Raw genomic sequence first — 27,044 nt, forward strand, 5'->3', positions numbered from 1 at the left:
GCTTCCGCTGGCCGAAGCTGGACAGTAGCGTGCGGCATTGCTCGCTGCAGTGAACGCTGGGCCACACAACCACCATGTACGCCACGTCTCGGAGAAACCAGCGCAGCACATCCCACCCCCACCCACTCAGTCAAGGGTATAGCATCATCCTAATAGCCACACGCTGCACACCGCCTACTACAGCCTGGGTAACGGGTAAAGAGAAAATACGGCCATTAGCGCGCTGGGGGCAGCGGGCATTTCGTTAGAGAAGGAGAGGGGAGAGGAAAGGCGGCGGGGAAGTACTACTCGATTTGCGTGACGGTCATGAACAGGTATTGCGCGCGCTTCGCTTAGCGGCGGACGGTGCCGCCTTGGCGGTGGTACGCGGCCACGTTGTCGATCTCGGCCTCGAGCGCCTTGATCGACGTGTGGGCCTGCTCGAGGTCCTTGTTGAGGCGGTCGCGCTCGGCGATAAGCTGGGGGGTGAGCAATGAACCACTGCAGTCCACCTACGTGCTGCTCCCACTGGCGGAACCGCGACTCCTCGAGCTTGACCTGCTCGGTGAAGCGCTTGCGGAGCTGCTCCTCCTCCTCCTTGAACTTGGGGTTGTCGAGCTTCTTGACCTTTGGCTCGCCAAACTTGCGCGTCTCCATCTGCTGCAGGCGGTAGGCCTCGTAGTGCGTCTCCTCGGTCGACGTGACGAGGTCGAGCATGTAGGTGCGGATGAGGAGCGAGCGGAGCTTTTTAAAGTCGCAGTGGTCCTCGTTCTCGACCTCGGCCACGCCCCAGAGGTACTGGCGGCCCTTTACGACGCGTCCGTCGGGCGTGTGCACGTCGTCGATCGAGCCAATGACCGAGAAGGGCATGACGGCCTGCATGAGGCGCGCGTTCTCGGCCGCCGCCTCGTCCTCCGTGTCAGTGGGGGGGAGGTAGATCTTGATGCCCTGCGCGGCGATGACCTCGCGCACGCGCTGCTTGAACGCGAGCAGGTCCTCGGGCGTGAGCGTGTCGGCCTTGGCAATGACGGGGATGAGGTTGACGCGTGTGCCGAGCTTCTTCATGACCTCGATGTCGAGGGGCTTGAGGCTGGCCGTCAGCAGACTCCCACACCCACAACCTACGCAGTGCCGGTCGGGCGGATAAAGTAGAGGCACGCGTGCACGCGCAGGTCCTGCTTCTCGCGGCGGACGGGCTGCTGCTCCTGGCGCATGTAGCTCTCGTGCTGGTCGTCGATAAAGTCGACGATGGGCGCCCACGAGTCGCGGTTGTTGACGTAGTCGCCAAAGCCGGGCGTGTCAATGACCGTCAGCTTGATGTTGAAGCCGCGCTCCTCGAGGTCGGCCTTGAGGATCTCGACCTCGGTCGTCTTGTCGAGCTGCTTGGCGAAGCTGCGCGCGTTAGGACGGCTTACGCTCGGGCCGCTACCCACCGCTGGCGGTAGTTGTGCGGCGCGCAAATCTCAGTCGCGAACAGCGTGTTGATGAGCGTCGTCTTGCCGAGGCCCGACTCGCCTGGGGGAAGGGTCAGACGCGAAGAGGAGCACACGGCACGCCGACTCACCAACAACCATGATGGTGAAGTGCGCGCCGTGCTGGTTGACAATCTTGTGCCTCTGGGTCGGGGTCAGTTGCGCTCTCTCCCTCTCTCTCTCGTCGGCTCGCGCCATCGCGTCAACGGACCTGGTTGGGCAGGCTAGGGGGGTCAGCGTCTCGTCGTCGACAGCGATCGGGGGAAGGATAGCACGACGGCGACGGCCACGCTGCTGTCCTTCCCGCCCAGCCCGACGTACTTGGCAATACCGATCTCTCCAGACATGGTGGGCGTGGGCGTGGTGGTGGTCAAGTCGTGAGGGGCTGCGCGGATGAACACGGTGGTAAGAGGCGAGTGGTGTGGGATGAGTCGTGATGGGTCGTGGTGTGGTTGTGGTGGCCGTCGAGGTGGATGGATGCTGGTGGTCGTGGTCGTGAAGCGCTAGGTGACCCGCGGGACGAGACAGGGCGTGGAACGGCACCACCACCCAGGACGCGGCCACCCAGGCCAGCACCACGCCAGACGCGCGGGCCACCGCCAGCCAGCCAGCCAACAACCGCGGGATCAAATTCACCCAGGGCGCGGCTCGACGGCGCAGGGCCCGAGCGCCCGAGCGCGGGTTGATCGCGTGTCGCGGCAGGCAGCGGCTCAGCGGCGCGGAGAGGCAGGCGGCGCGCGGCGAGGCGCGTCGTCAGAGGGGCATGCCTTGGGGCCTGAAACACACTACCACCAGCACCACACACCACCACACCGCTGCCACACCCGTTTCACTACTAAAGTACATTGTTGGTACACTCTAGCACTCTAGCCCAGCCCCCCCCGCTCCTACTCGTCGAGCGTGATCCACCGCGTCCCATCACGCCGCTGCTTGCGCTTGACCGGCGGCAGGTCGACGCCCAGGTCGCCAAAGTGCGGCACGACAATCACCTCGCGCTCGTTGCCCGCCGCGTTGAGTTTGGCCTTTGCGCCGGCGCTCTCGACAGGCCGCGAGAACGTGCACAGGTCCTTGCCGAGCACGGCGAGCCACGAAGGCTGGATCTTGGTCACCCCCTTGACCCACACCTTGGACGTGCGCACCAGCTCGGTGAAGACAATGTAGTCGGGCGGCGCGTGGTGGAAGAGCACGCTCGACGGGTGGATGTACACGGGCTCGGGGACGCCAATGGCCCGGTACGGGATGCCGCGCGTGCTGCCGTGCGCCGACGAGCCCTTCTTGAGCGCGATCGACTCGAGCACGCCCACCTGGTCGATGAAGCCGGCCGTCAGAATCTGCCGGATAATCTTGCGCTCCTTGTCGGACGGCGGCTCGAGGCGCGCCTTGGCCACCTTTGCAATGTTGGAGATCTGCGACCGCAGCTGCTGGATCTCCTGCATGGCCTTGTGCCGCAAAAAGTACTCGTTGCAGAAGGCCGCCGTCGGGTTGTGCTCGTACGCGCCGATGGCGGTGAGCAGCTTGAACATGTCGCTCTCGCCCTTTCCGTTGAATGCCTGCGGTGTGAGTTTCGAGCTTGTAGCGAGGTACCTCAAAGCTATCCCAACTCACCGACTGCCGCTTGAAGAACTTGCCGCGCAGGTCCTTGCGCCTCTCCTTGTCGCGCACGTCGTCGCTGCGGATGTGCGCGAGCTCGGCCTCGCGCTCGCCGTCGCTGCCGTCCTCGTCGAGCTCGAGCGTGTTCTCGTGGATGAAGGGGTCGCCGACGCTGAGGCCAGCCACGATGGCAATGATGTACGGGAGGCAGTTGTTCTGCGCTCCCACAACCAGCATCTTGGCGAAGCGCGGGCTGACGGGGAACGAGGCCATGGCGCGGCCGAGGTCGGTGATCTGCCCGCCGGCAACGCCCGACTTTTGCACTCCCGCAACCATGCGCGTCGCGACTGGCTTGTCGAGCGCGCCGAGGTGCTGCAGCAGCTTCTCGGCCTTGGCGAGCGCGTGCCGGTCCGGCGGAGTCGGGAACGGGAAGTTGGTGACCGCGTCAATGTTCATCGCCTTCATCTGGAGCACGACGCCCTCGATGGACATGCGCAGGATCTCGGGCTGCGAGAACTGGGCAAACTGATCCTCGAAGAGAGCCGACGAGTAGAGGCGGTAGCAGTGACCGGGGCCAGTACGACCGGCACGACCGGCACGCTGCGCCGCCGACGCCTTGGAGATCCACGACACGGCAAAGCTCTGCACGCCTGACGCGGCGTCAAACTGGCGCTCCTTGGCGCGGCCGCAGTCCACGACGTAGCGCACACCCGGGATCGTAAGCGACGTCTCGGCAACGTTGGTCGAGACGATGACGAGGCGGTGGCCCTCGGGTGGCGGGTTGAACACGGCCATCTGCTGGTCCTGCGGCAGGAGCGAGTACAGTGGCAAGACTGTCATGGGCGCGTCGCTCTCCTCGTCAAAGATCTGCGGCTCGTCCTCGTCCGTGTCGAGGCCTTCGGGGTCGGACTCGGCAGCGCCGTCATCCACATCGGCCGCAAGGTCCTTGTCCCCTCCAAGCTCGACGTCTTCCGGCTCAACAACCTCGGGGGGCAGCGTCCCCTCCTCTGTTGCGGGCTTCACGGCCTTGGCCTTGGCCTTGCCATTCGCCTTGGCGTACTTCTTCTCCAGCTTGCGACACAGGCCCATAATCTCGCTCTGACCCGTGAGGAAGACGAGAATGGCGCCGGCAGGCAACCGCGCGTGGATCTTGCACACCTTCTTGAACGCTTCGCCGACATAGTCCGAGTTGGTCCGGCGCGAGAAGTGCATCGTGACGGGATGCTGGCGCGCGCCGATGTGGATCACGGGCGGCGGGGTGGGGAAGAGCGTCGGGTTCTCGGCAAAGTCCGAGACGCGGAGCGTCGCCGACATGATGACAATGCGGAGCGGGCTGAGCTTGTCCTTTGCGTCCTTGGCCTCGCGCCATCGCTTCTCACGCAGACGCGCCACACGGGAGAGCACACCGATCAGCACGTCCGTGTTCACACCACGCTCGTGTGCCTCGTCGACCACGACGACAGAGTATCGGGACAGCAGGAAGTCGGACGCCAGCTCGCGCAGTAGCACACCGTCCGTCATGAACTTGATGGCTGTTTCCGGGGCAGTGGTGGACGAGTATCGGATCTGGTGGGCGACAACACCCGAGTTCCTGTCCAGGCCGAGTTCGTCGCGCACACGCTCGGCGAGCGACACCGCGGCGACACGTCGCGGCTGCGTCACGGCGATCATGCCAGGGTTGTCTGGTTGTCAGCGGTGTGCGCCTGGCGAGACTCACTGGAACCGGGGAAGCCAAAGCCAGCCTCGTACAGCATTTGGGGCACCTGCGTCGTCTTACCGGAACCGGTCTCACCGCAGATCACGACGACGGGGTACATGAGCACGGCTTCGACGATGCCCTGCTCCTCCGCGAGGATGGGGAGGTCCATCCGCGCCTCGGCGACCGATGGCCTTCGCTTGACGGCTGGGCGCTTGCTCGAGCCCGCCTCGCCGCCCGTGAGGAGCGAGCTGTCGGGGACGACGAGAGTGGCTCCCATCGGGCCCACGAACTCGCCGGTCTTGCCTGGCGCCGGGAAGTAGGTCTTCGGCCCATCTGATGTTGCTGTCGCGAGAAGATCGGGGTGCTCCTCCTTCTGCTCAGTTCCCATCTGCTTGAGGGCCCAGTTCTTGAACCCTGAGGAACGACCCTTGGGTTCATCGTCCTCGGCCTCGCTGTCGTCGTCGCTTCCGCCCTCATCGCTGTCGTCCTCGTCGTCATCCTCCTCGTCACCGTCGTCACTGCCGTCCTCCTCGTCACTGTCGCTCTCGTCCTCATCACTGTCGTCCTCGAGCTCGCTGCTTTCTCCCTCGCTTTCCTCGGCGCTCTCCGCCGCGGGGCGAGAACGCGCCGGGGCGAACTTCTTGGGCCCGCGAACAACCACACGAGGCTGAAACACGCCACCATCGGCGGTCTTGAGCGCGCTGCCGGCACCAGACTTCAGAGCGCTGCCGACTGTGGACTTGAGGGCAGACCCAGTAGCAGACTTGAGTGCAGAGCCGGTAGCAGGCTTCAGTGCCGAGCCCGCAGGGGTCTTGAGTGCTGACCCAGTTGCTGGCTTGAGGGCGGAACCCGCAGCTGGCTTGAGGGCAGACCCGGTGGCCGACTTGAGCGCCGACCCAGCCGCCGGCTTCGGCGACGACGGCCCGGCCTCGGGCTCCTCGTCTTCCGACGCACTGTCGTTGCCCGAGTCGGACGAGTCAAAGTCTGAGCTCGACGCCTCGGCCTTGGCCTTGCGCGCGTTCGGGTTCCAGCTGGCCTGGAGGTCAGCTTCACTCCGCGCGCTCACCCACCTTGGACGCCTTGATGCTGCCCTTCACACCCTTCGCCTCGGCCTTCTCGCGTGCGCGCTTCTCCGCCTTGGTCTCAAGCACGGTGGTCGCGACTCCCTCAGTCTTGGCGACCGTGTTGACGACCTCGACGCCGTCCGAGTCGTTGTCGTCGTCGTCTTCCATGTCCGCGTCGCCCCGTCGGCGCTTGACACGCTCGATCCCGCGCCGAACAACGCGGTCCTCGACGCGGTCCTCCCGCTCCTTTGCGCTCGTCGGCTTGAGCGGGTTCTGGCCCAGACTCGCGGTCGTGAGCAGCGAGCGCGATGTGTCCTTGGACGGCTGCAGCGACGCAAGTGTCTTGAGCGTCTCGTCCCTCCGCTCGAGCATGAGTTTCTTGGCCTGGAAATGTTAGCGAGGCCTGTTGTACAGTGCTCACAATGTACGAGTCGACGCGCTTGCGCTTCTTTGCCGACATTGTCGGGTCGTGATGCGGCTGGGTCATCTTCTCCTCCTCGGGCTCGGCGTCGCCCTTGCCCTTGCGCTTGCGCTTCTTGTGGGCGCTTCCGCCGACTGTCGACCCCCTTGCCTTTGCATTGTACCTCTGGTGTACAGGTGCAGGCGGCATGGTCGTGTGATGTGTGTTTGTGGTTGTAGCAGGTGCCGATGGCTTGTAGTAGTGGACCCGAAATTCAAGAGATTGTATTGTGGCGAGTCACGTGACTTACATCGACGCCCGTCGACTGCGGCCTCGGTGTCGATGACGCGCAGTGGTCGCCGTCATATCGAGAGGAGCCGCAGCCGCACCCGGCCGGCCACCCAGCCTGCCAGCCAGGGCTTTGGGTGCCCCCCCACCCACTCGCATCCCTCCCACCCGTATTCTCAAACTGCCAGTCTCGGCTTCTTGCATCATCCTCTCCACCTCACCCTTCCCTCTTGCATCTCACACACCACTTCGTCTTCTTGTCTAGACGCACGACGGACAGTCACGGCCGCATCGACAACGCCGGGACGCGCTCCACCCTACACACACCCCATACATTCCCACCATCTCACACACTTCGGCACTCTGCTCACCGTCCCCCCGACTTTCGATACCGGCGGTAGCCGCTCGCCTGACGGCACATACCCAACGCCGCACGGCAACCAACAGCCATGCAGGTCATCAAGGACATGGCTTTGCGTATGCTAAACGTATACGTATCGCCCTATGTCGACAACTTGAACCCAGATGATCTTCAGCTGTCCATCTTGGCCGGTAGGTGTTGGGCCTGGAGAGCGATGCTGCGGCGCGCGGTAGTCCTAACATACCACAGGCAAGGCAGAGTTCCATGGCCTCCGGCTCAAGAAGTCGGTTCTGGAGCGATTCGGCTTGCCAGTTGAGATTGTCGCAGGTGGGTACCTCGTCGAATGCGTTGTCTGACCCACGTTCCAGGCGACATTGGCAGCCTCTCTCTCACCATTCCATGGCAGGCGATGAAGTCGCAGCCTGCACAGATCGTCATCGACGACATCTTTGTCCTCGCCCGTGCGCGACCCCAAGGGAAAGTGGATCCTGAAGAGGACGAACGGATAGACCAGGCAACAAAGCAGGAGAAGCTGCGCAGTGCAGAGGCCGTCGATAGCGCAGCAAACCAGGTGGAGCAAGCTGGGGGCGCTGAGAGTGAGCCCAGGCGTTTGTCGACCTTCTGACCGTGCTCCCAGACAAGGAGACCTACTTTGGTGCTATTGCTACCCGGATCATCAACAATGTCCAGATTCACATCAAGAACATCCATCTGCGATACGAGGATGGCACCAGCACGCCAGATCACCCCTTTGCAGCCGGTCTCACCATCTCCGAGTTCAAGATGGTCTCGACAGACGAGAACTGGGTCGAGGCGTTCCTGGAGAACGACGTCAAGGATGTGCACAAGGTGGGTTTGGGCTGTTGGACGATGTGCTAACCTATCAGCTTTCCAAGCTCAGTGCCTTGTCCGTCTACTTTGACACCGACGCCACCAGTATTGCCAAGCCTGATAACCGCGACGGCACAATAGATGCTCTCAAGGCCATGCTGGTCGGCAACCCGGCGCACCAGCATATCTTGAAGCCGGTGACTGGCGAGGCTCGACTTGTCATCCACCGGACCATGACCAACACCACGCCGCAGTACGATGTCCAGGCTCTGTTTGACGAGATTGGCGTTGTCTTGGACAGGGCCCAGTACCGAGACGCGTTGTCCATGATCGACGTGTTTCACTTCTACAGACGCACACACCAATACTACAAGTACCGACCGCCAGAGGAGGAGTTCAAGGAGAATCCAGCGAAAGCCCGTTGGAAGTATGCCCTCAACGCCATCTCTGCCGAAGTGCATGATCGAAACAGGAAATGGTCGTGGGACTACCTCAAGGAACGCCGAGACCAGCGCATTAAATACGTGGATCTCTATGTCCAGAAGCTCTCACTACCAGAGGACACGCCGCTGCCACCAGACGTAAGTGGGACACGTTGCGGAGCTAACGCACACAGGAACAGGAGGAGTTGGATCAGCTCGAGCGCGAGTTGTCGTTCGAAGACATTCGTTTCTTCCGCTCAGTTGCCCGAGTACAGGCCCGTCGCGACGCTGCCACCCGCAAAAAGCTCGAGGCGGAACAGGCAAAGACGCAACCGCAGACCTGGGGTCAATGGTTGTGGGGATCGCGTGTTGAAGATTCCCAAGACCCAAACCAGATCACCGAGGACGAGCAGAAAGAGATTGACGACCTCATCGACTACGACGCGTGGTCGGCGGCCGAGACGAGTGTGGGCACGGCGCGAGATCTCATCAAGATGAGGATATCTACCTCACTCAACAAGGGATCCTTCTCTTTGAGAGCGAGCCCCCGAGAGGGCGCCCAGGACGTTATTGCCCTCGTGTTCGATTCCTTCTCCGCCGATGTCGATCAACTTGTCGACTCTATGAAGCTCAAGATGGCGCTGGGAGGCTTCCGGGTGTACGATGGCACGACACCCAAGTCACTCTACCCCCAGATCGTGCGTGTTAAGGATATTGATGGTGCCAAGGGCGAATCTCGCTCCGGAGGGAGACAACAGAGCCTCCCAGTCGGCGGTGCCAGTGAGGCGCTTGCCGAGCTCAGCACCAAGTACGGCATCACTCCAAAGGCGCCTGCGACAGCTCCTGCGGCCGACCCGTTCTTCTCGCTTGAGTACGAGCATAATCCCTTGGATGGCCGAGCAGACAATGCGGTTACAGTCAAGATGCGCCATCTCGAGATCATCTACCATCGCAACTATGTCGAGGAGGTAGTCGCGTTCTTCAAGCCGCCAGCAAGTCAACTCGAGTCGATCAACGCGCTCCTGGATGCTGCTGGAGAGACTCTTGATGGTATCCGCAAGGAGACGCGCGCAGGTCTCGAATATGCCCTTGAACAGCACAAGACGCTCGACCTCCACGTGGACATGAACGCACCCATCATCATCATCCCCATGGACGTCACGGTTGCGACATCACAGCTGGTGGTTATCGATGCTGGTCATATTGCTGTCGACAGCAAACTTGCCGACAAGGAGAAGCTCAAGGATGTCCAGGCCAAGCGTGGTCGCCAGTACAGTGACGACGACTACAAGCAACTTGAGGACCTCATGTACGACCGCATGCTGTTGAGTCTCGACTCGACCCAGCTCCTCATGGGAGATGACTTCGACGCCTGTATGGAGGCACTCAACTCGCACGGGCATGGCGCCAACGAGCTGCACATCGTTGAGCGGATCAACATGTCGTTTAGGATACAGAACGCCATCGTCAACGCGCCAAACTTGACCAAGTTCAAGATCCAGGGAGAGCTACCCGAGCTGCAGGTCAACTTCTCGGACCGCAAGTACCAGACGTTGATGAAGTTCATCGACGAGTGTATTCCTCGATTTGGCGACAACGAACCGGAGGAAGTGGCCGAGCACCCAGCCAACATCCCAGTGCTCCACAACACGCCCTTTGTTCGCCCCGCAAAGCTGGAAGAGTACACGCTCGATGACCATCATGAGACCCGTTCCGTTAGCTCTCACAAGGATGCCGAGAGCGACAAGGGTCATGACCAGTTCTTCGAAGCCAAGGATGATCAGACCGAAAACCAGCGGCGCGAACTGCAGCAGGTCAATTTTGATTTCTCGTTCACAGTCGGCAAGTTGCAAGCTTCGCTGTTCCGTTCGACATCGCCGACGACTGAGAAGGCCCTGGCGAACGCCTCGTTGGACGGCTTCGGCCTGACATTCGTGCAGCGAAAGTACGAGATGTCTGTCGACCTCTTCCTCCACAACATCACACTGGCGATGGTAGAGCAGGGCAAGGCTCAGCGGCCATTGCTGTCTTCGGCAGAGGTGGACAACACCAGCGACCAGAAGCTCATCAAGGTCAAGTACCATCGGGTGCAGAAGGAGTCGCCGGACTTTATGACCGTCCATGAAGGTGTCGACCAGAGCATTGACACCGAGCTGTCGACGTTCAACATTACGTTGGCTGCCGAGCCCATCCTCTCGCTGTACGACTTCATCATGACGACCTTCGTGCCAAAGGCACCGGAAGAGGGGGCGACGATCGAAGAGTTGGATTCGGAGGGTGCCAAGGTGCCGGCAGCCACCCAGCCTGTTGCCGAATCACAGGACAAGCTTCGAATCCGTGTCAAGCTCACCAGCGCGCAAGTATCGCTGGAGAACAACGATGTCCGCTTCGCCCTGTTGAGTCTTCCTTCCGCGGACGTGGCCCTGTTGCTTCGGGCTGGCACCATGAGGGTCAGCGCGAGGCTGGGTAACATCTCTCTCGAAGATACCTCCAGTGACCAGGTCGCTTCGCCCGAGTTCAAGAAGATGCTCACGATCGAAGGCGAGGAACTGGCCGATTTCAGCTACGAGACATTCAATCCGGACGACCCCACGTTCCCGGGCTACAACTCGTCTATCCTCCTTCGTGCCGGTTCACTCAAGTTTACTTTCATGGAGCAGGGTCTTCACAACCTGTACACATTCGCCCTCAAGTTCGCACGGATGAAGGCAGTCTACGACGCTGCGCAGCAGGCTGCTGTTCAGCGCGCTTCCGAGGTCACTCGCATGCGCTACGACATTGCCGTCAAGACACCTATCATTATCTTGCCTCGCGATGGTTTGACCTCGCCAGACGTTCTGGTCATGAAGCTTGGTGAAATTGTGGCACGAAACCAGTACCTGAGCGACCCGAACGACACCAGTACCATCGATGCGTCCTTGTCCGGCATCAATGTGTCGTCCGAACTCTACGTGGATGACAAGAAGGCCAACCTCCAGCTCATCGACGACGTCACGATCACCGCAGCCATCAAGCAGTATGGCAATCCAGAGCACCGAACAGACCCCCACAAGGCCGACAGCGAGATCACCACGGAGATGTCGGACGTCAAGCTGTCGCTTACCCAGAACCAGTACGTGCTGGTCATGGGCCTGCTCGAGTCGCTGCCTCGGGCCTTGAGCAACCTCAACGACGACGATGAGGAGGAGGACTCCAGCGACTCCACGCCGCCCACGCCTTCTGTTGCCCCCACGCCGTCCGCTCCCCCTACGGAGACCGACGGTGCTTCGACTGTTGCCCCCAGCATCGCAACGCCTTCTGAGGCGGGCGGCGACACGGCGCTGGCTCCAGAACTCATCATTGCGAACAATGACAACGTCTGGACATCGCTCGACTTCGTCTTCAATGTCAAGTCGATTGGCATGGAGGTGTACGGCCCCGGTGTGCATACTGAAGAGGATCTCAAGAACCACAGCATTGCCCGGTTCGGTCTCACTGGCAGTCATCTGGCCTTCAAGACGCTTTCCAACAGCGCCATGGAGCTCGAGTTCTCGCTCAAGACACTGGCCTTCTGGAGCACACACAATAGCGAGAGTGTGTTCAGAGACATTGTCCCGGCATCCACGAACGACGGCAACCAGATGTAAGTTGTCCCTGTTGACGACGGCTAACCCAGCAGCATGGTACAGTACACAAAGACGGCCGACCAGCAAGCCATGGCGATTGTATCCATCGACAGCCCACGATTCATCCTTGCGGTGGAGCCTCTTGCCGCACTGGCCGAGTTTGCCGTCGCTCCCTTCAAGAGCAGGGCGGAAGCTCAGCCGCCAGTCGGCGAGGACGAGCTAGAGGCGGAAGCTCCTGCTCCCTCTGATGCCCTGTCATTCCGTATCGACATTGTCAACTCGACCGTCATCGTTCTGGCCGACGACTCGGATTCGCGATCGCAAGCCATCCACTTGTCAATCAAGGAGATTCTCGTGTCGCAGAACAATGTCCTCGCGCTCAGGGTTGACGACCTCGGCATGTCGTTTGGCCGTATGGACGACCCCAATGACCGAGTCAGCTTCCTCGACGATGTCGGCATTACCCTGTCGCTCGACCGGAGACAGAAGGGAGCCCACATCATGACGGTCTTCGACATCGATGTCCCCTCTGCTATCATCTTCCGCGCGTCCGTCAGCGACATCCTCCTCATCCTCGATATTGTCAACAAGGCGACAACGGCTGCGTCCAACGTCTTTGCGACGGAGGCGGCTCAACAGGCGGCCGTGAAGCCTGCAGTTCCACCGAAGCCAATTGCCGCTACGACAATTGATGAGACTGTCGGAACTGTCGCAAACCTCCGGCCACCACAGAGTCAGAGACGTCGTTCCTCCCTTACTCGCCCGCGGACAGCATCGTCGGCCAAGACCCGAATCCTGGTGTCCCATGAGCAGCTGTCATTGAGGGTCAACGGCTTCCAGTTCGTCCTTGTCAGCGACGTCCAGGAGATGCCGGTTGTTCACTTGTCCACCACGGATTTCATCTGCACTGTTTCCGACTGGTCGAGCGACTTGAAGGCCGCCACCTCTGTCACTACGGCCATCAGGTACTACAACCTCAACAACTCTTACTTTGAGCCGCTCATGGACCCATGGAAGTTTGACCTTCAGGTTGCCAGAACGTCGGGATCTGGCGTGGGCAACCCCCTGTCAGTCCGCTTGACTGCCGACCAGCGTGTGGAACTCAGCATCACGTCGGCCTTTATCGAGCTGGGTATCACGACCATGACAATCCTGGACAAGGCGTCGAGCCAGGCCATCAAGGACAAGGGGCCTGCGGCGCCGTTCAGGATGAGGAACCGCACCGGTCTGCCGATTACCATCTGGCCCGAGACCGACGACCTGGCGACTATTCCCTGGCACAAGCGCAAGGTATTGGAGGATGGTGCCGACGTGCCCTGGTACTTTGAGGACCGTCAGACCCTGCGTGACAACGTCTCGGCGTTCCGCCACAATGCCTTTGGCCTGGAACTTCCAGACTCTACAGTCAAGTGGGAGCCGGTCCGCGGCATCTCCGTCGACAGAGCTGGCGAGCACGTCCTCAACCTCCGTCCCAAGATCGACAAGGTCACGCACCAGCTCATGTGCGAGATCAAGCTTGAGAACAACATCAAGATCATCACGATTCGGTCGACGCTGAACGTCGAGAACCAGACGAGCTTACCCGTGGAGATGATCGTTGTCGATGCGCATGGCAAGGCTTCGGGCAATGTTATGAGGATTGACCCTGGCGAGCCGATGCCTGTGCCGTTCGAGGCCGTGTTCGACAAGCGGTTCCGCCTGCGCCCACTCCGCGGCTTTGGTTTCGACTATGGCTGGTCAACGCCCCTGCACTGGCGCCAGCTGATCAACCGACCGATCCGCCCGATCAGCTGCAAGCACATGACGCCCAAAGAGCCGGCATTCTACTTCCAGGCGCAGGCAAACTTCAACACCAAGGAGCCCTCCGCCAGGGTTTATCCCCGCATGACGCTCACCCTTCGCGCGCCCGTCGAGCTGGAGAACCTGCTGCCCTACGACCTCAAGTTCAGAATCCATGACAAGGCGACGAGCCTGAGCTCGAGCAACTTCCTTGTGAAGGGCGGTACGAGCCCGATCCATACGGTCGAGCTCTCCCACCTCTTACTCCTGAGCGTCGCGCCGGAAGACACCATCTTCAAGCAGAGTGACTACGCCATCATCAACACGGACGACCCAGAGTTGCCGATGGAGAACGGGTTCAACTTGTCTGACCCCAAGGGTAATAAGCTACTGCTCAAGCTCCACTACCACACGTATCCCAACTCTGGCGGAGCGTTCAAGGTCCAGGTGTACAGCCCCTTCATCATTTTGAACAAGACTGGGCTGCCGTTCGACGTCATGGTCAAGAGCACATTAGGAGGAGCCAAGCCCGTGGCTGGCAGAGACCTGTTTGCTACCGACTTCCAGCGCGAGGCGCCGACGCCATTCATGCTTAGCTTCCCCAGCGACGACAGAAGAAATAGACTGCTCCTGAGAGTGGCAGACTCGAAGCTGTCGCAGCCCTTGTCTTTCGAGCCCGTGGCTGCGGACATGCAGATTGTCCTGCCTTCTGACAGAGGTGACAAGGAGTACTATGTCGGTTTGTCCTATCACGAGGGTCTTGGCAAGGTAAGGCATGTGCAAGAACCACGGCTGACAGATCAGTACAAACTCTCCAAGGTCATTACCATCGCGCCACGCTTCCTGGTCAAGAACATGTCGGCGTATCCGATCCAGGTTCGACAGTCGTCTGATCCCCACCCTCTCGCCATCATCAGCCCGGATCAGCGCAAGCCCATTCGGTCGCTCAGCCACCGAGAGGCTCTGCAGCTGCGCTTGGCTTTCGATGGACCTAACTCGACCTGGTCGGCTCCTTTCAACATTGCGGACATTGGCACCATCCATGTCACCATGGAAAGACAGACGAGCAGAGGACCGAGGACGTACCTCATGCGCGTGGAGACGCATCTTGACGGCTCGTCCGTGTTCATCTTCATCTCGAGAGAGACGGAACCCTGGCCCATCAAGCTGCGTAACGAGACGAACATCCCGTTCAAGTTCAAACAAATGGCAAGTAATACGGGCATGCTTCAAGATCCCTACTGGTCTGACACATACCAGCAATCACCTGAAGATGGAGGCGATTCGCAGACCTACGTGCTGCGTGATCTCAAGCCGGACTCTGAAGTTGACTACACCTGGGACTGGCCAGTGTCGCGAAACAAGCGACTGCAGCTGTATAGAGGCCAGACGCTTATACCTCGACCTATTGACGTCATGGCAATCGGCGTGCAGACGCCATTGAAGATCCCCGTATGTGCCATTGTGTGGATGAAACGCTGACTGGGATAGCCTCAGCAGGCGGGCGAACGGCCTGTCACCATCTCGATCGACATCCGCGCCGACGGAAACTCGCAGCTGATAGTCATCTCCAACTACAGCGCAGAGAGAAGTATCTTCAAGCCAACTCGCAGGTCCGGCACGCCCAACCCTCTGGGGCGCTCGGAGAGCTCCGAGAGTCTGTCGACTACTGGCTTTGAAACCGAGGCTACGCTGGACAAGGCGACAATGTCGATTACGGTCGAGCTCGAGGGTGTCGGCATCTCTCTTGTCACCAAGCGCCCCGACGAGCTGTTGTACTTCACTGCTCGAGGCCTGAAGGTGGTCTACAATGACTTCCCGACGTACCACGATGTGCTCTTGGACTGCAAGTGGATCCAGATCGACAACCAGCTGTTCGGAGGCCTGTTCCCGATCGTCTTCTACCCGACCGTCGTGCCCAAGGACGGCAAGGAGCTCGACTCGCACCCTACCGTTCAGCTAGCCGTGGCCTTGCTCAAGGATCAATGTGAGTGGCGGCGGTGGGTCACACGCTAACTTGTGCAGCCCACGGTGTCATCTTTGTCAAGTATGCCAGCGTCTTGCTGCAGGCCATGACGGTCGAGCTCGACGAGGACTTTATCATGGCTCTGATCGACTTCCTGAAGTTCAAGGAGGCGACGTGGAGGGAGGACATCAAGGAGTGAGTGCTGACTGGGACATGGCTAACCGATAGCGTTCTCATCGAGCAACCCAAGGGCATCCCTGGACCAGACATTGTCCGCAACAAGCAGGACAACTTCTTCTTCGAATCGCTGCAGCTGCAGCCGGTGTCGTTGGAGCTCTCCTTCATGCGCACGGATCGTGTCAATGTCGACGACAAGTGAGTCGCAAAGCTGGAGTGATCGCTGACCGCCAAGGGTGTCCACGCGCAACCCCCTCTACTACCTCCTCAACGCGCTCACAATGACGCTTGGCAATGTCAACGCCGCCCCCATCAACTTCCGAGCCCTCTTCCTCGAGAACGTCCGCCTCAGCAGCCACGACTTGCAGGAGCGGATCGTCCTACACTACCAAGAGCAGGCTGTCCAGCAAATCTACAGAGTGCTCGGCTCGGCAGACTTCCTCGGCAACCCCGTCGGCCTGTTCAACAACATCAGCTCTGGCTTCTCAGACTTCTTCTACGAACCATGGCAAGGGTTTGTGATGCACGGCAACAGGGATATTGGCTTAGGAATCGCCAGAGGAGCAACCAGCTTTGCCAAGAAGACAGTGTTCGGCCTCAGCGACAGTGTGACCAAGGTGTCCAGCAGTATCGGCAAGGGCCTCTCGGCCGCAACTCTCGACCAAGACTACCAGAACAAGCGCCGCATGAACCAGAAGAGGAACAAGCCCAAGCACGCGCTGTACGGTGTTGCGGCCGGCGCGACCGCGTTTGCCGACTCGGTGACGAGCGCGTTCGAGGGTGTGGCGTCGATGCCGATGGAGGGCGCCGAGCAAGGCGGCGCAGCAGGCTTTGCCAAGGGCGTCGGCAAAGGCTTCGTTGGCCTGTTCACCAAGCCTGCCGTTGGCCTGTTCGACTTCATCGCAGCGTCGACCGAAGGTATCAGGAACACGACGACGGTCTTTGACCAGAACGAGATTGAGCGTGTCCGTCTCCCGCGCTTCATCGCGGCGGACGGCGTCCTCCGTCCGTTCTCTGGTCGAGAGGCCCTGGGCCAGTCGTGGCTCAAGGACCTCGACGCAGGCCAGTACTTTGGCGAGTCGTACGTCGCGCACCTCGACCTCCCCAGCGACGACGCCGTCGCGCTGCTGTCCAGCTCGCGCCTCCTCTACGTCCAACAGAGAAAGATGCGCACGATCTGGCAGGTGCCGTTCGACGAGCTCCAGTCGCTGTCGCTCGAGTCGTCGGGCATTGCGCTCACGCTGAGGGGCGGCACGCCCGGCCCCTTCCTCCCCATCGCCGACCAGTCGGGCCGCGAGTGGCTGTTCAAGCGGATTGCCCGGGTGGTCGAGAACTACAACAAGAAGAACACGCAGAAGGACGAGTAGTGCATCCTGGCTCGGGCCAATGTTCAGTACGGAATCGGAATCATCAATCCTACAGCATAATACCACCATTGCTCGCTGAATGTATTTTATTTGAAGCTCTATCTCATCGCATGTCACAGGATGCTACGGGCGCCGCGACAAACGGCATGGTTACACTAATGCTACAAGGCCCGGACCCATCTCACCGGCGCCCGCCCTTCTTCTTCTTCTCAGAGTCGGACAGGTCACCGCCTTCCTGGCGGCGCTTGTCGTCGGCCTTCTTGGCCTTTCTCTCCAGCTCATCCCAAGACTCGCCACTCTCATCAGAGTCGGCACCGCTGCCCGAGTCATCCGACGCGCTGTCATCGTCCGAGTCTGGGCATGTCAGTGGGGTTTACTTGCAGTCACTCACAGTCATCCGACTCGCTGTCGTCGTCATCGCTCGAGCCGTCGAAGCCGTCGCCCGACTCCTCGAAGACCGAGCCCTCCGAGCTCTCGTCCTCGTCGTCCGAGTCGCCGCCACCAGTGAGGAACGCCCAACCGCCCTCCTTGTAGAACTCGTAGGGGTCGTCGTTGATGGTCTTCATGATGGCCGGCCACGTCAGGTTGACGGGACCCTCCGAGATTGGGATGTCGACCGAGCTGTGATGGTCAGTTTGCGCCCCTGGCGTCCGAACCTACTCAAGCCACTCCTTGACATTGTCCAGGTGGATGACTGGAATCGAGTTGATGGCAACGGGCGACTTCTTGAAGTCATTGAACACAAAGACCATGTCGAACGCCTTGAGGCCGAACTGGACACGCTCAAAGTGGACGATCTGGACCTCGGACAGAGTGATGACGGTGAAGGGCATCTCGCTGAGGTGAACCAGGCAGTCGGTCGTTGGCTGGAGCATGACGTTGGTGCGGTGAGGCACACCGAAGAAGCCAAGCTCGCGGTACGGAACGTCAACCTCGAGCTCGTACTGCTGGGCCTGGGCAGCGTCCGAGACACGCTTAGCGAACGAGTGGAACATCTTGTCGAGCTCCTGGCGACGTCTGCGGTCCTCCTGCTCCTGCTCAATCTCGTCCTCGTCACCGTAGCGGGCCTTGCGGCGCTTTCCAGTCGTCTCGTCAAAGTTCATGTCCGAGACCTCGCGGAAGAACTGGACGTCCCATGTCTTCTTCTTGCCAATCATGATGGGCGCCTTGAGGTGGACGTGGAGCAGGACGACCAACTCCTTCTCGCTGGGCTGGAAGAACAGGTGCTTCATGTTGCTGAACAAGAGGTCGATCCTCTGGCCAGGGCCATCAGGGCGGAAACGGAGACCGTTCTGGTGGATCTCGAGGTTGCCGTCCGACTTCTTGCCCTCGGTGGCGGGACGGGGGAACACGTTCTTGAGCACGTAAGGGTGGCGACCCTTAATCTCAACGAGCTTCTCCTGCTCAATAACATCGGCCATCTCCTTGCGCTCAGCCTCGCGCTTGGTGGCCGCCTTCTTCAAGCCGGAAATCTGCTCAAAGACCTTGATCAAGTGGCGCTGGTCCTTGGATCGGAAAGTGAGCGATCGGATAAAGGTCGCGTCGGGGTCCTCGAACGGCATGTCCTCCTTCTTGCCTGCAATCTGTCCAGGCGACTGGAAGTTGATGCGGAGGACGATGTGGGCGTTCTCCTCGACCTTGGTGGCGTTCTTCACGGTCGAGATGTGGAACGGAGTGGCAAAGCCGTTGATTGGCAGGATGATTGACTGACGCTGCTCGTCGACGTAGATGCGGCGCTCCTGCACAATGCTCGGAAGCTGCTCCTCTCGCCTGTACGACTCGTAGCGCTTGACGACCTTGTCGCGGCTTCCGTCGTTTGCTCCGCTGCCGTTTGCCCACTTCTTCAGTCCCTCGGCCTGACGCTGAGCATGCAGCTCGGCCTGGTGGGCCTTGATACGCTGCGCTGTTGTCGACTCGATCTGCTCGCGCTGAGCACCACGCGTTTGCTTGGTGCCCCCGGCAGCAGATGACCTGGCCTTGACAGGCGACCTGGGTGCCTTTCCGTTGGAAGCACCGTTGGTCTTCTTGATGGGCTTGGAGGCCTTGGAGGGCTTGGGCTCCTCGACCTCTGGCTCCGAGTCTCCGAGGTCCATCACGACGTCTCGGAGCTTGGCGCAGCCCTCGGTAAGGAAGGCACCGGTTTCAACGCCAACCTTGACGGTGTCAGAGAGCTGGAGGGCGTACGCGCCCTGCTTGTCGGAGAGACCCTGGAGGCCAAGAGACACGACCAGAATCATGTTCTCTTGGAGCTTGCGATCGTTTTTGGGGCTCAGAAGGAATGTGCTGTCACGGTACTCGAGGCCGGTGGCAAAGCCAATGTTCTTGACAAAGTTGTCACCAAGGCCCCGCTCAGCGAAGATGGCCTGGGCGGCGGCGTAGACGTCCTTGACCACGGCACCCTCCTTGAGCAGCTTGACGATGGACAGGCGCGCGTCGATGAGGATCTCAAAGTTGCGCTCCTGTTTCGGGCTCGGGTTGATCATGAACGTACGTGCCATGCTGGCGCAGTACGACTTGTAGCGGATACCGAGGCTGGAGAGAATGACACCAGGCTTCAGGTTGTTCTCATTCGAGTACGCCGAGACCTTGAGGTCGTAGTCGCCACCCGACTGGATAATCGGCGAGTACACCCAGTCGGTGTTGGTGAAGTCGACCTCTCCAAGCTGAGGGTTCTTGTTCCAGAGCTTCATGTCTGCGCCCTTGACGTCGTTGCCGATCTTCTCCTCAACCAGCTGGGAAAAGTTTTCGTGCGTGATCTTGGTCTCGCGGTCTATCAAGGCCTCCATCTTGGACTTGAAGTAGTGCTGCATGCAGGTGGAGGTGAGGCGGGCGGCGGTGACTGTGGCTTTCTGTAGAGTTAGTCGATGGGTTGATGTGCTTAACTCACAATCTCCTCGTTGTCCTTGTCAGCCAGGATGGCCGAGACGGCAACGGCGACGTCGACAAACTCGATTCCAGCCTTGGAGGTGGCAATGCTGATGACGTTAGCGGGGGGCAGTATGCTTGCCACTCACGCCTTGTTCCACTCGTCGGCGAGCTTGCCAGTCGCCTTGTCCTTGGGCAGGTTGCCGACCTTGGAGTCGCCAAGCTCGAGGACGAGGTCGGGGATGACGCCTGGGGGTTAGGCGCTGCAACTAGACCGCTCACAACACTCACTGGCAGTCGACTCGTCCTTGGGCGCGCGCACTCGGATATCAATCTCGATCCCATTCTGGGACTGGAGCTGGCGAAGAATCTTGGCTGGGAGCGTTAGCTGGGCACGAGAAGGCCTAGCTACACACCCTTCGACGAGCTGCACACAAAGGTGACCTTGCGAGACGACTTCCAGAAGATTATCAGAGTGGATGGGAACTCGAAAGCAAGAAGGTAGGTCTGGCAGGTCAGCGGCCCGCATCCCATCGCGGCTGCTCGTCGATCAAGCGCCCTCAACACACCTGTAAAGCAGCCGACTTGGTGAACGCCGGCGCGTCGTCTGTCGCGTCTCCAAGGAAGATTTGCAGCGCCTGCACGTCCTTGAGCTCGGCCGTGTCCTGGGTGGGCTTCTACATGGTCGGAGAGGTGCGAGGTAGATGTGTGCGATGTGACGCGGGGCGAGGAGCAGCAGGGTTAGCACAACCAATCTCGCTGCAAGAAGCCAGCCAGCACCTCACGCACCTCCCAGGCACTAAAGATCTTCTCTGCCCTCCGGAAGAAGACGTCGCTGTCGAGCTTGACGTCGGTCATGGTGGGTGGGAGATGGAGGTGGAGGTCGGACGGCGAGGGAAGGAGCGTTGGCTCGACTGTGATGCAAGATTGTCAGGTAGGGTCGAATAAGTCTGCCGTCCGGGCCGTCCAGTGTGTGTCGCGGGTGGCAAACGCGCTGGTCTGAGGAGAGATGGACAAAGTCAACCACTGGAGGTGTGGAGAGGGATGCTTAAGAAGGGGCCTTGTTGAAATGTCAAGTCGCGTCGTTGTTACCGCACCCACCCCACACGCGTCAACCTGACATGAGCCAGGCGGGCTGCTCCCTCTGGCTGGCACGGCGTTAGCGCCAGTGTGGCACCCCCCGCCCAGACCTCCACTTTCCACCCTCCTGCCATAAAGTGGAGGGAGTCTGACTTTGACTCCACCACCACATCCCCCTATGGCACCAAACAAGAACGCCGGCAAGGCGGCTGCCAAGGCAGCCAAAAAGGCCAAGCAGGCAGACAAGGCGGCAAAGAAGGAGGCCCAGGCAATCAAGGCGACCACAAAGGGGAAGGGCAAGGGCAAAGATGTCAACGATGACGACGATGAGGATCTCGACGCCATCCTCGCACGGTACAAGGCTGAGATGGAGGCGGTACGTGGCTGCGTCGCGGCGTGGAGAGATGTACTAATACGGCCTTGCAGCAAGCTGCCAACACGGTCGTCACGCTCGAGTCTCCACCACCTCCACGTACGGGCGCGTTGTTCCTCGCCTCGCCATCAACTCTGTCGTCGGAGAGCAACCACCTGTATCTCCTCTTTGGGGAGTACTTTGACGGGTCCCGAGCGACTTTCTACTCCTCGACGCTGAGGTATGACGTCGTAAAGGACGAATGGAGGGAGTACAAGAGCGGCATTGCCCCTGCGCCCCGCAGTAGTGCTGCTGGCGTCGCTGGTGCCGGCCTGGCCGAAGGAGGCGGCATCTTGATCTTTGGTGGGTCCGACTGGTGTGACCTTTGCTGACCCATTCAGGAGGCGAGTACGCTAGCCCCACGCAGACCAGCTTCCACCACTACAAGGACATGTGGCTCTTCTCCTGCAAGACGCACTCGTGGGACAAGATCGAGTTCAAGCGGGGGCCATCGGGGAGGAGTGGCCACCGCATGGCGCTCTGGAAGCAATACGTTATCCTCTTCGGTGGTTTCATCGACGTTGGCGTGAAGAGTGGGTTCCGGGTTTCCCCATGCTTACCCGCTAACCGACAGCCAACTACCTCTCCGATCTGTGGATCTTTGACACGACGACGTACAAGTGGACGCAGATCGAGCACATTGACAAGGATCGCGCGCCGGGGTGAGTTTGGCTGTGCGGAACGTGATCTGACAATACAGCCCCCGCAGCGGCTTCTCATTCATCCCCACTCCTGAAGGTGCCTTCCTGTACGGCGGCTATCGCAAGGAGTATGTCAAGGGCACGAGACCAAAGGGCATGCCATTGGACGATGGGTGGTTGTTGAGGTGAGTTACCGCCCATGGGTGTCAGCTAACTCCCCAGGATGGACGAAGACCTCTCCAAACTCAAGTGGGAGCGCCGAAAGAAGGCGGGGTACGCCCCGTCGCTGCGATCTGGAAGCACCATGGCGCACTGGGCGAGCAAGGGCATGGGCGTACTGTTCGGCGGTGTGCTGGACGAGGAGAAGGACGAAGAGAGCATGGAGAGTGTATTCTACAACGATCTGTGGGTGATAAGCCGAGGCCTCTTGAGCTCACCCGCGCAGGTTTGCATACAACCCTGCAGGAAATGGACGGTGGACGAGCCTCAACTTGAAGAAGAGGAAGAAGATGGGCGGCAAGCGGCGCGCGAAGAAGGCGGTCGAGGTGGAGGTCAGGGAGGATGACGACGACATGGATGTGGATGGAGAGGAGGGGGAGGATGATGAGGTGGGTGGGTTGGAGCGACCACTGCTGACCACACAGGGTGACGACGATGTCAAGCCTGCAGAGCCGTCTCCATCACCCGCTCCAGTGCCAGAGCCAGATGACGATGCGGACGACCCGATGAGGACGACCCCATTGACGCGCTACAACGCCATGCTCGCGATTGTCAAGAACACGCTCTTCATGTGGGTTGTCCAAAGCGACGTAAGACTGACCCACCAGCTACGGCGGAATCTACGAGACGACCAACCCCGCGCGCGAGTACACGCTCGACGACTTTATCACGCTCAACCTGGAGAAGCTGGACCGGTTCAACCACCTCCGTGGCACGGGTCTCGAGGAGCTGGAGTGGAAGGGCAGCGACGATGAGGGCGGAGATTCTGACTCGGACGACGAGGACGACGAGGATGAGGATGATGATGACGATGACGAAGAGGAGATTGCCGCGCTCGACGACGACGAGGACGACGACGCGGCAAAGGAGGCGCGGCACGCCGCGCTGACCCAGGCGGAGAAGGTGAGCTGGGGCTACCGACCCCGCTGACACGCAGGACGAACTCCGCAAGCGCGCCGCCAAGTTCATGGGCGTGGCCAAGGACGCAACCCGCACCGACGAGGATGTGCTCTCCACCCCGCTGCCGGGGGAGAACCTACGCATGTTCTACGAGCGCACGAAGGAGTACTGGGCCGGCACGGCGTACGGGCGGAGCGGGAGCCGCGGCAAGGCGCTCCGGCGCGAGGGCTTCCGTGAGTGGGGATGCAGGGGCATTGCTGACCCCAGACCTGTCCAGCGCGCGGTACGAGGAGTACAGGCCGCTCCTGGAGGAGATTGAGCGTATCCAGCGCGAGGCGGAGCTCGACGCTGCTGCCGTCGCGGCGAGCAAGCGCACGGCCATGGGCGTGGTTGGAGAGGGCGGGCGGAACCGCAGGTAGTGGGGCCGGTCCAGGGCACCATTAGGCATTGTGTCATTACGTGGCTGCTCGGCACCGACTCGGCGACGAGAGTCGCCCCATCAGTACGATCGAGAGTGGCCCCATCAGCCTGATCTTCTCATGTGTCCCGTGCTCCTCTTTGTGGCGCCTGCATACCACCATCGGCCGCCTCTGAGTCATTGTCCGAGTCGAGCAGTCTGGCCTCGCCCACCTCTGGTCACTTACACTACATGCATCATCTTGCCACTGCTGGGATATCATATGCAACATGAGAGACTACTCCGGTATGAACAAGCTACGTCGTTTACATCTAGGCCGACTGCGCCTGGAGCACGGCTGCCTTTGCCAGCGCGGCCGCCTCGCGCGCCTTGCGGTCCGTCTCAATCTCGTCGAGGATCTCGCTCGCGCCGAGGGTCCGCAGCTGGCGCGCGCAGTCCTCGCCCCAGCGCTGCGCCTCCTGCCAGGATGTGATGACAGCCGGTCCGGGCTCGTACACGACGTGCCTTGATCCGTCGGTGGACGTGACGCAGGCCTTGAGGTTGAGCTTGACGCGCCGGGGCGTGAGCGCCGGCGTCTCGCCCGCGGCAGGGAGCGGCGTGGTGGTCGGGAGGATGCCGCTAAAGTGGAGGGTGGGCGAGGCGGCCGTCGGGGCGGGGAACGTGTCGGCGGGGTAGTGGGCCGGGCTGGCGTCGCCCTCGCCCAGCTCGGTGAGGCTCGTCTCAACGCCAACAGGCACCGAACACCCGCCCTCGAGCTCGCGCAGCAGCCCGCGCTCGGCGCCGACGCGCCACTCGGTCTGCCAGTGGCTGACCTTGCGCAGCGCCTCGCGCGTCTTGACGTCGCCCTGCCGGATCTCGACGGCGAGCGCGCCCTGCCCGACGGCGTGCATCAGCTCGGGGTACTCGAGCGGCGCGGTGAGGCGGTCGCCGGCGCCGAGGCGGACCATGCCGCTGATGGCGAGGATGAGGGCCGCGAACGGCGAGTCGGGAGCGTCGAGCTTGCCGAGGCGGGTGTTGAGGTTTCCGCGCTGGGAAGTCAGCTTCCAACCCCCACGCTTCACTCACCATGTCGGCAAACTTGAGCTTGGGGTACGCGCGGGAGAGCTGCGCGACGCGGCGCACCGAGCCCGTGCCGATGATGCTGCCGGCCGGCAGCTCGCCGAGCGACTTGTAAGGAAGCCCCTGCTTGACGACGAACGCGTCCCTGGGGTCGTGGCGCTCGAGCAGGGCAGCAAACTCGCACCCCGGGCGGATGGCCGTCGGCACGTCCTTGCACGAGTGGACGAGGAGGTCGAACCGGCCGTCGAGGAGCGCCGACTCGAGCTCGTCGGTCCACAGCGACTTGGCCGGCTGTGCAGAGTTGAACGGCGACAGCTCGTGCAGCGGTGTCGTCTGGTTCCTGTCGCCCAGCGTCGTCATGTGCTCGACGGGGAAGGTGGCCGGCGCGTTGGCGGCCGCGAGCGCGTCGGCGACAAACTGCGTCTGGATGAGCGCGAGGTTGGACTTGCGCGTGCCGACGACGAACTGGCCGTCGGTTGCGGGAGCGGCGGCGGCGGACATGGTGCGGGGGGTCGTGGGTCGTTCGTTGCAGTGAGGTGTCTAGAAGAGAGAGTGCGATGCCGCCGTCGTGTGATGCTTTGTCGCCTGCGCTCGCTGTGGAAAAGTCGTCAATGTGCCATGTCATTGCACTTTGCGTGTCGGATGGGACAGTCCGGTCGCCGGACGGTTAGACCCGAAATCAGTCAGGCACAGTCACGTGGCAACACGTGGAAACTCCACCCCACCGTGGGAGACTTACCCCGCAGTCACCGTGCCCCACTCTTCGGTCTCGCCGCGGAGTTGGCCGCGGCGACTCGAGCCCCATGATGCAACATGTAAGCCGGTGTCCAACCCCCTCTCACGCCTCGACACCCCCCCTCACGCTCAACATGGCGCCCCCACCGACCAAGGAGCAGCTCGCCCAGCTCGACGCCGACGACCCGCTCAACTGGACGCGCGGCGAGTTTGAGATCCCCGACGCAAAGGCGTGCGGTGCCAAAGTCGGTACGTCGGTGGAGGTCGAGCGTCATGGCGAGGGTGGTGAGCACAGGCTGACGGCCCAGACGGCAAGGCCATCTACTTCTGCGGCAACTCGCTCGGCCTGCTGAGCAAGGCGGCGCGCCAGCACGTCCTCGAGGAGCTGGATACCTGGTCGACGAGGTGGGTCTGGCCAGCAAGCCATCGCTCACGCCCAGCGCGGTCAGCGGCCACTTCAACCACAAGTACGACCGGCCGTGGAAATATGTCGACCGCCCGCTCACGCCCCACCTTGCCAAGCTGGTCGGCGCGAAGGAGAGCGAGGTGGCCCACACCGCCACGCTCACGGGCAACATCCACAACCTCTTCACGACGTTCTACAAGCCGACGGCCAAGCGCTGGAAGATTGTGATTGAGAAGGGCGCGTTCCCGAGCGACTGGGTGGGTGGAAGCGGAGTATACCAGCTGACCTCAGTACGCCATCTACTCCCACCCCAACCTCCACAGCGACGTGCTGTCGCCCGAGCAGATCAAGGACTCGGTCATTGCCCTCGCACCACGCGACGGCGAGGAGACGCTCCGCACCGAGGACATTGTCGAAGTGCTCGAAAAGAATGGCGACGAGGTGGGCTGATACTCCGCGGTTGCAGCCACTCACACCCCAGATCGCCATCGTCTGGCTCCCCCTCGTGCAGTACTACACTGGCCAGCTGTTCGACGCCGCCGCCCTGTCCAAGAAGTCCCACGACATCGGCGCGCTGTTCGGCCTCGACATGGCCCACGGCGTCGGCAACGTCGACGTCAAGCTCGACGCCTGGAACGTCGACTTTGCAGTCTGGTGCACGTACAAGTACCTCAACTCTGGGCCCGGCGCCGTCGGCGGCTACTTTATCCGCGACGGCCTGGAAGACAACAACCGCCGCCTCGCAGGATGGTGGGGCAACGACGAGAAGACACGCTTCCAGATGTCGCCCGAGTTCCAGCCCACACCAGGCGCAAAGGGCTACCAGCACTCCAACACCAACGTCCTCGGCTCTATCCCGCTGCTCGCAACCCTCGAGATTATCGACAAGGCCGGGTGGGACAACCTGCGCGCCAAGGCCATCTGCCTGACGGGCACGCTAGAGACCCTCCTCCGCGCGTCCAAGTACTACACCGACAAGGCGCCCGGCCCCAACGACACCAAGGCTGCGTTCCGCATCCTCACGCCCGACGAGCCGTGGCGCGGCACCCAGCTCTCCCTCGAGATCCACCCCGCCCGCGCCGGCGTCATGCCCCGCGTGTTTGACCGCATGCTCGAGGCTGGTCTCGTCGGCGACGAGAGGCAGCCCCACGTCATCCGCCTATCGCCTGTCGTCCTGTACAACACGTTTACCGAGGTCGGCAGGGCCGTGGAGATTCTTAACGACGCGCTGGCGGCCGAGGACGAGGAGCTGGCAAAGGGCAACTAAGTGCTGAGGCGGTTGAGGTATGCATTGCGTGTCTAATGGGCT

General features: G+C 61.2%; 7 protein-coding genes across 7 annotated transcripts; 3 read left to right on the top strand and 4 right to left on the bottom strand.

Moving 5' to 3' along the window:
• Window positions 1-332: 332 nt before the first annotated feature.
• Window positions 333-1,798, bottom strand: spn4 (Septin spn4; the record flags this gene model as incomplete). The annotated part of the gene is made up of 7 exons (XM_069353132.1): window positions 333-458; window positions 496-1,069; window positions 1,105-1,371; window positions 1,413-1,494; window positions 1,544-1,595; window positions 1,663-1,675; window positions 1,773-1,798. 7 exons carry the CDS (start codon window positions 1,796-1,798, stop codon window positions 333-335), a joined length of 1,140 nt encoding a protein of 379 aa, XP_069210550.1.
• Window positions 1,799-2,338: 540 nt separating this feature from the next.
• On the bottom strand, window positions 2,339-6,414 carry ECM16 (putative ATP-dependent RNA helicase DHR1; the record flags this gene model as incomplete). Its single annotated transcript, XM_069353133.1, has 5 exons — window positions 2,339-3,001; window positions 3,057-4,723; window positions 4,759-5,776; window positions 5,811-6,188; window positions 6,226-6,414. The coding sequence occupies 5 exons, from the start codon at window positions 6,412-6,414 to the stop codon at window positions 2,339-2,341; spliced, it is 3,915 nt and encodes a 1,304-aa protein (XP_069210551.1).
• A 527-nt stretch (window positions 6,415-6,941) lies between these two features.
• Window positions 6,942-17,000, top strand: VPS13 (Vacuolar protein sorting-associated protein 13; the record flags this gene model as incomplete). Its single annotated transcript, XM_069353134.1, has 13 exons — window positions 6,942-7,044; window positions 7,103-7,180; window positions 7,222-7,449; window positions 7,491-7,702; window positions 7,741-8,265; window positions 8,301-11,728; window positions 11,765-14,258; window positions 14,295-14,699; window positions 14,751-14,942; window positions 14,982-15,477; window positions 15,516-15,651; window positions 15,685-15,831; window positions 15,869-17,000. The coding sequence occupies 13 exons, from the start codon at window positions 6,942-6,944 to the stop codon at window positions 16,998-17,000; spliced, it is 9,576 nt and encodes a 3,191-aa protein (XP_069210552.1).
• A 181-nt stretch (window positions 17,001-17,181) lies between these two features.
• SPT16 (FACT complex subunit spt16) lies at window positions 17,182-20,723 on the bottom strand (the record flags this gene model as incomplete). Its single annotated transcript, XM_069353135.1, has 9 exons — window positions 17,182-17,354; window positions 17,392-17,621; window positions 17,661-19,849; window positions 19,888-19,975; window positions 20,015-20,114; window positions 20,157-20,240; window positions 20,282-20,372; window positions 20,435-20,542; window positions 20,655-20,723. 9 exons carry the CDS (start codon window positions 20,721-20,723, stop codon window positions 17,182-17,184), a joined length of 3,132 nt encoding a protein of 1,043 aa, XP_069210553.1.
• Window positions 20,724-21,123: 400 nt separating this feature from the next.
• On the top strand, window positions 21,124-23,536 carry KEL3 (Kelch repeat-containing protein 3; the record flags this gene model as incomplete). The annotated part of the gene is made up of 11 exons (XM_069353136.1): window positions 21,124-21,321; window positions 21,372-21,660; window positions 21,699-21,890; window positions 21,932-22,019; window positions 22,058-22,183; window positions 22,221-22,403; window positions 22,444-22,606; window positions 22,643-22,788; window positions 22,826-23,120; window positions 23,155-23,350; window positions 23,385-23,536. 11 exons carry the CDS (start codon window positions 21,124-21,126, stop codon window positions 23,534-23,536), a joined length of 2,028 nt encoding a protein of 675 aa, XP_069210554.1.
• Window positions 23,537-23,846: 310 nt separating this feature from the next.
• Window positions 23,847-25,095, bottom strand: HEM3 (porphobilinogen deaminase; the record flags this gene model as incomplete). Its single annotated transcript, XM_069353137.1, has 2 exons — window positions 23,847-24,563; window positions 24,601-25,095. The coding sequence occupies 2 exons, from the start codon at window positions 25,093-25,095 to the stop codon at window positions 23,847-23,849; spliced, it is 1,212 nt and encodes a 403-aa protein (XP_069210555.1).
• A 368-nt stretch (window positions 25,096-25,463) lies between these two features.
• Window positions 25,464-27,002, top strand: BNA5 (Kynureninase (L-kynurenine hydrolase); the record flags this gene model as incomplete). Its single annotated transcript, XM_069353138.1, has 5 exons — window positions 25,464-25,578; window positions 25,638-25,734; window positions 25,779-25,992; window positions 26,027-26,176; window positions 26,217-27,002. 5 exons carry the CDS (start codon window positions 25,464-25,466, stop codon window positions 27,000-27,002), a joined length of 1,362 nt encoding a protein of 453 aa, XP_069210556.1.
• Between the last annotated feature and the right edge of the window lie 42 nt (window positions 27,003-27,044).

The sequence above is a fragment of the Vanrija albida genome (genome assembly GCF_041260175.1).
Source record: "Vanrija albida strain AlHP1 chromosome Unknown contig_3, whole genome shotgun sequence".
Taxonomy (NCBI): Eukaryota; Fungi; Basidiomycota; class Tremellomycetes; order Trichosporonales; family Trichosporonaceae; genus Vanrija; species Vanrija albida.